Genomic DNA, 12,784 nt, shown 5'->3' on the forward strand with positions numbered 1-12,784 from the left:
TATAACCTGGGCAGCTAATGAACATGCTAATATTTTTTAGGAGAGGTCAGCAAAAACATTTTGCCTTATAATGTTGGCTGGTTTTAGCTATTTTCACATTTATAGTGATCATTTTCTTGTGCTGTGAAAATTCTATATAAAGAAAATTAAATGGAGGTCTACCATATTTTTTTATAAAATGTTTTCTATATATAAACCAAAAAGACAGATCATGACTCTTATTTTGAAAATAAATTAGGGTCAATATAAGTTTTAAAAAAATATGCCCAATATGTCCTAAATTAGCTTCCATCAAAAAAAAAAGTGATGCGGGGCGCCTGGGTGGCGCAGTCGGTTAAGCGTCCGACTTCAGCCAGGTCACGATCTCGCGGTCCGTGAGTTCGAGCCCCGCGTCAGGCTCTGGGCTGATGGCTCAGAGCCTGGAGCCTGTTTCCGATTCTGTGTCTCCCTCTCTCTCTGCCCCTCCCCCGTTCATCCTCTGTCTCTCTCTGTCCCAAAAATAAATAAACGTTGGAAAAAAAAAAAAAAATTAAAAAAAAAAAAAGTGATGGAGGTTTTTTAGAGAGACTTTTTTATGTTTGAATATATTTTGATAACTGTGTTAGATGTGCTCCGAAGACTACCTCCAGGTCTGGTGATTTGCTAGAAGGAGTTGGAAAACCTGGTCATGTAGTCATACTTATAATTAAGATTTATCACAGCTAAAGGATACCAAGCAAAGTCAGCAAAGGAAAAAGGTACAAGGAGTAAAGTTCAAAGGAAACCAGTCTCAGGCTTCTAGGAATCCTCTCCCAGTGGAGTCACGTAGGATGTGCTTAATTCTCCCAGAGTAATGTCAACATGTGTGAAGTGTTGCCTACCAAGGAAGCTCATTAGAGACTTATTCTCAGGCTTTTTATTGGGGGTTGGTCATGTAGGTACCTTCTGCTAGCAGGTTAACAAAATTCCAGACTTCCAGGAAAAAAAAGCAGATATTCAGCATAAACCATATTGTTTATATGGTTTAAGCACATGATCCGTTCTTATCAAGGAATGGCGGGAACCCTCCTTGTTCCCAGATACTAGCCAAGGATCAACTTTGCAAACAAGCCTTTTCTAAAGATAGCAGTTTTAGGTCTGCTATGTTAACTCTTTTCTTCACAATGGTGTTAATGATTATTGTGAACAATTCAGAGTAAATGTTATAAAATATATGTAAATACCAAATACATTATGTATATGGCCTAACTGGTAATAACTATCTTCAAAAACTTTTATTGTCCATTGTATTCACTCTAGACAATCCAATAGAAAATTTTTAAAGGAAATGTTTCTATAGTTAAAATTGACATTTTTAGCTCCTGTTCTCCAGGGGCAAATTTTACCTAAGACTGGAGATTTAGATCAAATTATTGTGATAAAATTGATAAGGTATACAAACTTCAGGAATTTGTCTTAAAATAATCAGTAAACTGAGAAAACTGAGAAAATGACTAGTTTGATTAGTGAGAAATTCTGGTGTATTTTAAAGGAAGTTTGATTATTTTTAAGTGACTACAAAAAAAAGTAACTACAAAGAGGTAGACATGGGAGAGCTTATCTTGAAGACTCATTTGGTATTAGTACTTTACTGTTCATGTACAAATAAATGTTAATGAGATGCTAGAAAATAATTTATTGTAAAGTCTCTTTCATATAATTTGTTTATATTTTTCTTTTGACATATATTTTCTTCCTAAATAAAATAAGGCCAGCTTTATGCCACTAACAGATGATAAATCATATAGAGGTGTTACATTTCTTTATTGGCAAGATGTGATAGTAGGACCATGGGTTAAAATGCAAGAAAAGGTAAATTGTGATAATGGAACTAGAACTAAGTCTCCTACTTTTTTTTTTTTTTTTTTTTTTTTTTTTTAGAAGGAGAGAGAGCTTGCATGCATGCACAAGCTGGGGAGGAGCAGAGGGAGAGAGAGAATCTTAAGCAGGATTCATGTTCAGGATGGAGCCTGACACAAGGCTCCATCCCATGACCCTGGGATCATCACCTGAACCAAAATCCAGAGTCCAACAGACTCAACCGACTAAGCCATCCAGGCTCTAAGTCTTCTACTTTTAATTTGCTTTCAGTTGAAGTAAGATGTTTATCACCTTAAGAAACAAAATTGGTTTCAAATACATTAATTGTATAGTTTAATGTGGATAAACATGGCACTTAACATTTAAGAAAGAATCTGAGGGGGGCGCCTGGGTGGCGCAGTCGGTTAAGCGTCCGACTTCAGCCAGGTCACGATCTCGCGGTCCGGGAGTTCGAGCCCCGCGTCAGGCTCTGGGCTGATGGCTCAGAGCCTGGAGCCTGTTTCCGATTCTGTGTCTCCCTCTCTCTCTGCCCCTCCCCCGTTCATGCTCTGTCTCTCTCTGTCCCAAAAATAAATAAACGTTGAAAAAAAAAAAATTAAAAAAAAAAAAAAAAGAAAGTGAGGATTAAAATAAAATTGATTATAATGAGTATAGCAGTATAACCTTTAGCTAAATGTTCAAAACTGCAAAGATGATGAAAGGGTTAAAAATGAATAGCAGCAGTAAAAATGAATTGATATTATGACCCCCAGAGGTAGCACCAAGTAAAATTATAACTTGTCTTCTGCATACCCAGCTGCTTTCCCATCTCTCCCATACTGAGGACCTCCATGGTATGGATCTTGACTTCAATTCCAGGTTCTTGCATGCTGCCCTTTGTCTCTGCTCCTCACCCTAGTCATCAGACCTTTATATTCACATGTCACCCCTATTGATCTTATGACTTATTTTTCACTGATTTAATGCATTTCTAAATTTCCAGGATTGTTTCTGCACTTCACGAACACAAGTTGAATCACTCAGACCTGAAAAACAGTCTGAGTCCAGTATCCATCAACACTTGGTAAGAAAATAGTTAAGTACAATTAATATTCCTCCTTTGCTTTCTGTAATATCATATTGCAGAATGTAATTCCTATTTTCCAATTCTCTTTTTCTTCACGGTATCTTTTACTGTTTCTTCTTCCTCTACTTCTGTTATTCTCCAGAAGTCTGCAGTTGGCTTCTTCCCTAAATAGGCTCCCCCTAAGCAGTCTCACCTATTGATAGGCTTCAGTTGCTACCTCAGATTTTTCTTCAGGTCACCAAGGGACTCTGGCATCAAGCAGTACTGGTGATTCTCAAATTTTTACCTACAACCCCACACTGTTTCCTGGCCACTAGATGTGTCTATAGAATGCCTCCAGTTAGACTTTTCATAGGCATTCTCTATGCAGTTTGAGTAAACCCTTAGAATATCAAACTTCTCTGATCCATTGGATTTCTTTCTTTGGCTAATGAAAACCTTTCTACTAAGTCGCCCTAACTGGAAACTGAGGTTATCCTGACACTTACCTCTTCCTCACATCTAGTTATACAGACAGTCTCTTCTGTCTGTCTCTGAAATGCCCTTGAGTCCATCTCCTCCTTCACCTCATCAGTGCTACTACCTGAATCTCATCGTCTCTTACCTGGACAGTTGCAGGTAGATGCATTGCCCCTAGTTTTCTAGATAAACCTCCTCTCATACTCAGATCAGTATTCAACACTATGACCAGTAAGGGGCTTGCTTGTATGTGTCACTTTACAACTTTAAAACTTTCATTGGTTTCCTGAAACCTATGGGATAAAGCCTAAACTTTTTAGCATGGTTTAAGGACTCTTAATGGTGTGGAATATATCTAATTTTTGAGTTTCCTTTCTTGCTACTGAATCTTAGTGCATACTCTTTTTTTTCTGATTGAAATACTTTCCTTTTTTTTCCTCCAAAATTCCTCCTCATTTGTGCAGGTGGGCGCAAGTATCACATCTTTGAAGCCTATCCTCTTGTACTTTTTATTCCATTATGCTTCTACAAACCTTAGACATTCCCAGGAAATGATATTTATTACATTGTCTCACAATGATTGATATATATGTCTAAGTATAACATGATTCCCATAAAACAGGCATCCTTTCTTTTTCATCTGTATCTCCCCAGGGCAATGCCTGATATATTAAATAATATTTTTAAAAACATGCTTGGGAATAAATATTTCTCTGGGGTCCTTTCCTCCTTAATCCTTACTTTATTCTGCAGTTCTTACTATAAAATGGAACGGGCCTTGCAAATGCCATGTTTCCTACAAAATCAAGCTATCCCAGTTATTCTTGTTTATATATGTATCTTGATCCTATTTCAGTTCTCTTCATTTTCCTCATTTCGCTTTTTAGTCACTAATATTCTAAAGTCTTTTAGTCTGCCTTTTTATAAAATAGGATATAGTATCCAATCCTAATTTTCATTTAAGTATTATCCTTCAGATTGAGTAGTGTTCAGAGTGCAGTGTCTGCTGTTATCCCCTTGCTGTTACCAAGAGAGAGGTCTTACACTCAGGATACTTCCACAGGTGCTGCTGCCCTTTTTCTTTTTTTCTTTTTTTTTTTTTGGCCTGGTGCTAAAATACGTATTAACATAAAATTTATCATCTTAGTTATTTCTAAGCGTACAGTTCAGTGGTATCAAATACATTCATAGTGTTGCACAGCCATTGCCACCATCCATCTCTATAACTCTTTTAATCTTATAAAATTGAAACCATGTGTCCATTAAACAATAACTCCCAATTTTCCCTCTCCCCAGCTCCCGTCAACCACCATTCTGCTTTGTTTCTATGATTTTTGACTACACTGAGTACCTAATATAAGTGGAATCATACTGTATTTGCCTTTTTGTGACTGAATTATATTTCATTTAATGTCCTCAAGGTTCACTTGTGTTGCAACAAATTGTAGAATTTCCTTATTTTTTAAGGCTGAAAATGTTCCATTGTGTGTATATACTACATTTTGCTTATCCACTCATTTGTTGATGGACACTTGGGTTGCTTTCACTTTGTGGCTATTGTGAATAATGCTGCTATGAACACGGATATGCAGATACCTCTTTAAGACCCTAATTTCAGTTCTGTTTGGTATATACCCGGAAGTGGAACTACTGCATCATACATATGGTATTCCATTTTAATTTGGAATTTAATTTGGAAACCATACTGTTTTCATCGCTGGTTCTACCATTTTACATTCTCACCAACAATGCATAAGAGTTCCAATTTCTTTACATTCTAACCAACACCTCTTTATTTTCTGTTTCTTGATAGTAGCCAATGTAATGGGTGTGAGGTGGTATCTCGTAGTTTTGATTTACATTTCCCTAATGATTAGTGATGTTGAGCACCTTTTCATCTTATTGGCCACATGTGTGTCTTCTGTGAAGAAATCTCTATTCAAGTCCTCTGCCCTTTTTTAAATTGGGTTGTTTGCTTTTTTGTTGTTGAATTTTAGGAGTTCTATATATATTCTGGATATTAACACATTAAAAGATGTCTACAAATGTTTTCTCCCACACTATGGGTTGCCTTTTAACTTTGTTGATGTGTGTTTTTTGATGCACAGAATTTAAAAATTTACACAAAGTCCGCTTGGTCTGCTTTTCTTTTTTTACTTAAACCTTACATCTTTGCTCTCATATCCAAGGAATCATCTCCAAATCCAGTGTCATGAAGCTTTTGTCCTATGTCTTCTAAGAGTTTTATTGTTTTAGGTATTAAATTTAAGTCCTTGATTGATTTTGAATTACTTTTTGTGTATGGTGTTAGATAAGGGTCCAACTTCATTCTTCTGCATGTGGATATACACTTTTTCTAGCCGATTTGCTGAAAATACTATCCTTGCTTCATTGAATGGTGTTGGCAACCCTTGCCGAATGCCATTTGACCATAGATGTGAGGGATTATTTCTGGGCTCTCTATTTCTTCCATTGGTTTATAGTTCTGTCTTTATTTCAGTACCATGCTGTTTTGGTTACTATTGCTTTATAATAAGTTTCAAAATCAGGAAGAGTTGGTCCTCCGATTTTATTCTTCTTTTCAAGATTATTTGAATCATTCAGCGTCCCTGAAGTTTTAATAATATTAAGTCTTCCAATCAATGAACATGAAATGTGTTCCCATTTATTTATTTATGTATGTCTTCCTTAATTTCTTTTAGCAATGTTTTGTAGTTTTCATTGTACAACTTTCACTTCTTGGTTAAGTTAATTTTTAAGTATTTTATTGAAATTGATTTCATGATTTCCTTTGCAGATTAGTCATTAAGCAGGTCCTCTGAATTTTTAGGAAGTTACTAAAAAATTTAACATGAACAAGAACCTGCCATGATTTTTTTTTTAATTCCAGTGTACTTAAAATACAGTGTTAATTACTTTTAAGTGTAAAATATAGTGCTCCAGCAATTCTATACGTTACTCAGTGTTCATCATGATAAATGTGCTCTTAATCCCCTTTACCTGTTTCACCAGTCCCCTGACCCACCCCCCTCTGGTAAACATGTTTGTTCTCTATATTTGAGAGTTTGGTTTTTTGTCTCTTTTTTTTCTTTGTTCATTTCTTTTGTTTCTTAAATTCCACATTTCAGTGAAATAATATGGTATTTGTCTTTCTCTGACTGATTTATTTTACTTTGCAGTATACCCTCTAGATCCATCCATGTTGTTAGAAATGACAAGATTTCATTCTTTCTTATGGCTGAATAATATTCTGTGGTGTATATATAGCACATCTTCTTTATCCATTCATCTATTAGTGGACACTTGGGTGTCTTTCATATTTTGTCTATCGTAAATAATGTTGCAGTAAACATAAGGATGCATATATCTTTTTGAATTAGTGTTTTCATATTCTTTGGGTAAATACCCAGTAGTGGCATTACTGGATCATATGGTAATTCTTTTTTTAATTTCTTGAGGAACCTCCATAGTGCTTTCCACAGTGGCTGTACCAGTTTGTATTCCTACCAAGAGTGCAAGGGGTTCCTTTTTCTCCACAACCTTGCTAACACTTGTTTCTTGTGTTTTTGATTTTAGCCATTCTGACAGGTATGAGGTGATATCTCTTTGTGGTTTTAAATTGCAGTTCCCTGATTAGTGCTGTTGAGCATCTTTACATGTGTTTGTTGACCATCTGTGTGTCTTTGGAGAAATGACTCTTCCTGTCCTCTGCCCATTTTTAAATAGGATTATTTGTGTTTTGAATGTTGAGTTATATAAATTCTTTATATATTTGGAGATGAACCCTTTAATGGATATATCTTTTGCAAATATATTTTCCCATTCAGTAGATTGCTTTTTAATTTTGCTGATTGTTACCTTTGCTATGCAGAAGCTTTTTATTTGGATACAATCTCAGTTTATTTTTGCTTTTGCTTCTCTTGCCTTGGGAGACATATCCAGAAAAATGTTTCTATGGGTTAATATCAGGTAAATACAGTGTTACATTAGTGTACTACCTGTGCACTCTTCTAGGATTTTTACAGTTTCAGGTCTCACATTTAGGTCCTTAATCCATTTTGAATTCATTTTTGTGTATGGTATAAGAAAGTGGTCCAGTTTCATTATTTTGCATGTAGCTGTCCAATTTTTCCAACACTGTTGAAGAGACTGTATTTATCCCATTGCATATTCTTGCCTCCTTTGTCATAGATTAACTGACTAATCATGAGTTTATTTCTGGGCTCTCTATTCTGTTCCACTGATCTATGTGTCTGTTATTCTACTAGTACCATGCTGTTTTAATTACTGTAGCTGAGAGTGTGATACTTCCAGTTTTGTTTTTCCTTTTCAAGATTGCTTTAGCTATTTGAGGTCTTTTGTGTTTCCACACAAATTTTAGGGTTATTTGTTCTAGTTCTATGGAAAATGCTGTTAGAATTTTGGTAGTAATTGAATTAAATCTGTAGATTGCTTTTGGTAGTATGGACATTTTAACAGTATTGGTTTTCCCAGTCCATTAGTATGGAATATCTTTCCATTTTGTCATCTTTAATTTCTTACATCAGTTTTTTTATAGTTTTCAGAGTACACGTCTTTCACCTCTTTGGTTAAGTTTATTTCTAGATATTTTTTAATGTTTATTTATTTTGAGAGAGCACATACACGTGAGCAGTTGAGGGACAGAGAGAGAGGGAGAGAGAGAATCCCAAGCAGTCTCCATGCTGTCAGCACAGAGCTTGATTCAGGGCTCTGTCTCACAAACCGTGAGATCATGACCTGAGCCGAAACCAAGAGTCAGGTGCTTAACCAACTGAGCCACCCAAGCACCCCTATATATTTTATTATTTTTGGTGCAACTGTAAATGGGATTGTTTTTTAAATTTCTGTTTCTGCTATATCATTTTAGTGTAGAGAAATGCAACAGATTTCTGTCTGTTGATTTTGTGTTCTGTAACCTTCCTGAATTCTTTCATCATTTCTAGTAGTTTTTTGGAGTCTTTAGGGTTTCTTGTATGTAGTATTATGTCATCTGCAAATAGTGAAAGTTTATCTTTTTCCTTACCGATTTGGATGCCTTTTATTTCTTTTTGTTGTCTGATTGTTGTGGCTAGGACTTCCAGTACTATGTTGAATAAAAGTAATGGAAATGGATATCCTTATCTTGCTCCTGATCTTACAGGAAAAGTTCCCAGTTTGTCACCATTGAGCATGATGTTAGCTGTGGGTTTTTAACATATGGCTTTTACTATGTTGGGATGTGTTTCTCTAAACCTACTTTGTTGAGGGTTTTTATCATGATTGTTGTATTTTGTCAAATGCTTTACTGCATCTATTGAAGTTATATGGTTTTTAATCTTGCTCTTTCTTATTGATGCCATGTATCACATTGATTTGTGAATATTGAACTCCCCTTGCATCCCAGGAATAAATCCCATTTGATTGTACTGAGTGATTTTTTTTAAGGTATTGGTGGATTCTGTTGCTGTTATTTTGTTGAGAATTTTTGCAACTATGTTCATTGGAGATAGTGGTCAATAGTTCTCTTTTTTTGTGGTGTCTTTATCTGGTTTTGGTATGAGGGTAATGCCGGCCTTATAGAATGAATTTGGAAGTTTTCCTTGCTCTTCTTTTTGTGGAACAGTTTGAGAGGATAGGTATCAACTCTTATTTAAATGTTTGCTAGAATTTGCCTGTGAAGCCGTCTGGCCCTGGACTTTGGTTGAGAGTTTTTTGATTACTGATTCAGTTGCTTTGCTGGTAATTGATCTGCTCAAATTTTCTGTTTCTTCCTGATTTCAATTTTGGTAATTTATTTGTTTCTAGGAATTTATCCATTTCTTCTAGGTTGTTCAATTTGTTGTCATATAGCTTTTCATAATATCCTCCTATAATTGTATTTCTTTGATGTTGGTTGTCATGTCTACTCTCTCATTTGTGATTTTATTATTTGGGACCTTTCTCTTTTCTTTTTGATAAATCTGACTAAAGGTTTATTTTTGTTGACTTTTCAAAGAACCAGCTCCTGGTTTCATTGTTTTATTGTTTTTGTTTCTATATCATTTATTTCTATACTAATCTTTCCTTCCTTCTGTTAAGTTTGGGTTGTTCTTTTTCTTCTTCTTCTTCTTCTTCTTCTTCTTCTTCTTCTTCTTCTTCTTCTTTTTCTTTTAGCTCCTTTAAGTGTAAGGTTACATTATTTGAGAATTTTTTTTGCTTCTTGAGGCAGACCTGTATTGCTATAAACTTCCCTCTCAGACCACTGTTGATGTATCCCCAAAATTTTTATGTTTGCATTTTCATTTGTCTCCATGTATATTTTTATTTCCTCCTTGATTTCTTTATTGAAAGAATTCAATAAAGAATTCATTTTTTAGTACCACTCATTGTTTAGTACCATGTTATTTAACCTCCATACATTTGTGTTCTTTCTTATACTTCTTGTTTCATACAACTGTGGTTAGAAAAGGTGCATGATGTGTCTTTGATATTATTGAATTTGTTGACACTTATTTTGTGGCCTATTATGTGATGTCTTCTGGAGAATGTTCCATGTACACTTGAAAAGAATGCATATTCTGCTGTCTGAGGATGGATTGTTCTGAATATATCTGGTAAATCCCTCTGTCCAGCGTGTCATTCAAAGTCATTGTTTCCTTATTTATTTTCTGTTAGATGATCTGTCCACTGATGTTAATGGGGAGTTAAAGTCCTCTACTGTTACTGTATTATTATTGATTCGTTCCTTTATGTTTGTTAATAATTGTTTTATGTATTTGGGTGCTTCCATATGGGTGCATAAATATTTACAATTGTTATATTTTCTTGTTGGAGTATCCCTTATGTTATTATGTAGAATCCTTTGTCCCCTTAGAGTCTTTGTTCTAAAGTCTACTTTGTCTAATACATGTATTGGTACTCTGGCTTTCTTTTGATGGCCATTTGCATAATAAATGTTTCTCCAACCCCTCACTTTCACTTGCATGTGACTCTAGGTCTAAAATTCTTCTCTTACAGGCAGCAAGATGGGTCTTGTTTTCTTATCCCTCCTGACACCCTATATTTTTTGATTGGAATGTTTAGTCCATTTACATTCAAAGTAATTATTGATAGATATAAATTTATTGCTATTTTGTTACTTGTTTTGTGGTTGTTTCTGGAGCTTTCCTCTGATCCTTACTTGTCTTTTTCATGTTTGCTGATTTTCTGTAGTGATACATTAGAAGTCTTTTCTTTATTCTTTGCTTATTTATTTGTGGGTTTTTTTTTTAAATGTTTATTTTTGGGGGCACCTTGGTGGCTCAGTCAGTTGGCCGTCTGACTTTGGCTCAGGTCATGATCTCATACTTCATGAGTTCAAGCCCCGTGTCTGGTTCTGCATTGACAGCTCAGAGCTTGGAGCCTGCTTCAGATTCTGTGTCTACCTCTCTCTGTCCCTCCCTCACTCACTCTCTGTCTCTCTCTCCTTCAAAACTAAATAAACATTAAAAAAAATAATATCTAAATAAATGTTTATTTTTGAGAGAGAGAAGTAGAGATAGGAGGAGAGAGAGAATCCCAAGCAGGCTCCATGTTGTCAGTGTGGAGCCCAACATGGGGCTCAAACCCATGAACCGTTGGACCATAATCTGAGCTGAAATCAAGTCAGATGCTCAAGCAACTGAGCCACCCAAATGCCCATATATGTGGTTTTTGATTTATGGTTACCATTAGGTTTGTTTATAACCTCTTCTTCATATAGCATGTATATTAAGTTGCTGGTCATTTAAGTGTGAACCCATTCTTTTCTCCTCTCCTCCCCTCATTTTAGGTATGTGTTATTTTATATTCTTTGTGTGTGTGTGTGTGTGTGTGTGTGTGTGTGTGTGTGAGTTCTTTGATTTTTTTCCAGAGATACTCATTTTTACTTCTTTTGTGTTTCTTACCTTTATACCATCACTTTTGGTCTCCCCTCAACTCCACTCAGAGTCCCCTTTAATACTTCTGGTAGGGCTGGTTTAGTAGTCACAAACCCCTTTATTTTTTTTTTTTTTGGAGGTTGTATTTTACTTTATTTTTTATTTATTTTTTTAATATAATTTATTGTCAAATTGGCTAACATACAGTATGTACAGTGTGCTCTTGGTTTTAGGGGGTAGATTCCCATGGTTCATCGCTTATATACAACACCCAGTGCTCATCCAAACAACTGCCTTCCTCAGTGCCCATCACCCATTTTCCCCTCTCCCTCACCTCTGCATCAACCCTCAATTTGTTCTATGTATTTAAGAGTGTCTTATGGTTTGCCTCCCCCCATTCTGTCTGTAACTATTTTTCCCCTTCCTGTCCCCCATGGTCTTCTGTTAAGTTTCTCAAATTCCACACATGAGTGAAAATATATATCTATCTTTCTCTGACTGACTTATTTCACTTAGTATAATACCTTCCAGTTCCATGCACATTGCTGCAAATTGCATGATTTCATTCTTTTTCATTGCCAAATAGTATTATATATATAAACCATGTCTTCTACATCCGGATGGCCAACAGGCACATGAAAAGATGCTCAACATCGCTCCTTATCAGGGAAATACAAATCAAAACCACACTCAGATATCACCTCACGCCAGTCAGAGTGGCCAAAATGAACAAATCAGGAGACTATAGATGCTGGAGAGGATGTGGAGAAACGGGAACCCTCTTGCACTGTTGGTGGGAATGCAAACTGGTGCAGCCACTCTGGAAAACAGTGTGGAGGTTCCTCAAAAAATTAAAAATAGACCTACCCTATGACCCAGCAATAGCACTGCTAGGAATTTACCCATGGGATACAGGAGTACTGATGCATAGGGGCACTTGTACCCCAATGTTTATAGCAGCACTCTTAACAATAGCCAAATGATGGAAAGAGCCTAAATGTCCATCAACTGATGAATGGATAAAGAAATTGTGGTTTATATACACAATGGAGTACTACAGGGCAATGAGAAAGAACTAAATATGGCCCTTTGTAGCAACGTGGATGGAACTGGAGAGTGTGATGCTAAGTGAAATAAGCCATACAGAGAAAGACAGATACCATATGATTTCACTCTTATGTGGATCCTGAGAAACTTAACAGAAACCCATGGGGGAGGGGAAGGAAAAAAAAAAAGAGGTTAGAGTGGGAGAGAGCTAAAGCATAAGAGACTGTTAAAAACTGAGAACAAACTGAGGGTTGATGGGGGGTGGGAGGGAGGGGAGGGTGGGTGATGGGTATTGAGGAGGGCACCTTTTGGGATGAGCACTGGGTGTTGTATGGAAACCAATTTGACAATAAATTTCATATATTGAAAAAAAATAAAATGAAGGGGGCTCTGCAAAAAAAAAAAAAAGTCTTCTTTATCCATCAGTTGATGGACATTTAGGCTCTTTCCATAATTTGGCTCTTTTGAAAGTGCTGATGTAAACACTGGGGTACAT

General features: G+C 35.9%; 1 protein-coding gene across 1 annotated transcript in view; it reads left to right on the forward strand.

Moving 5' to 3' along the window:
• Window positions 1-12,784, forward strand: part of STRADB (STE20 related adaptor beta) — a 36,339-nt gene that overhangs the window by 5,536 nt on the left and 18,019 nt on the right. Inside the window, exon 3 of the mRNA XM_030324107.1 lies at window positions 2,822-2,902. Within this exon, the coding sequence (XP_030179967.1) occupies window positions 2,822-2,902 (81 nt within the window). The remainder of the gene's footprint in view (window positions 1-2,821; window positions 2,903-12,784) is intronic.

This window comes from Lynx canadensis, chromosome C1 (assembly GCF_007474595.2).
Source record: "Lynx canadensis isolate LIC74 chromosome C1, mLynCan4.pri.v2, whole genome shotgun sequence".
NCBI classification, from domain to species: Eukaryota; Metazoa; Chordata; class Mammalia; order Carnivora; family Felidae; genus Lynx; species Lynx canadensis.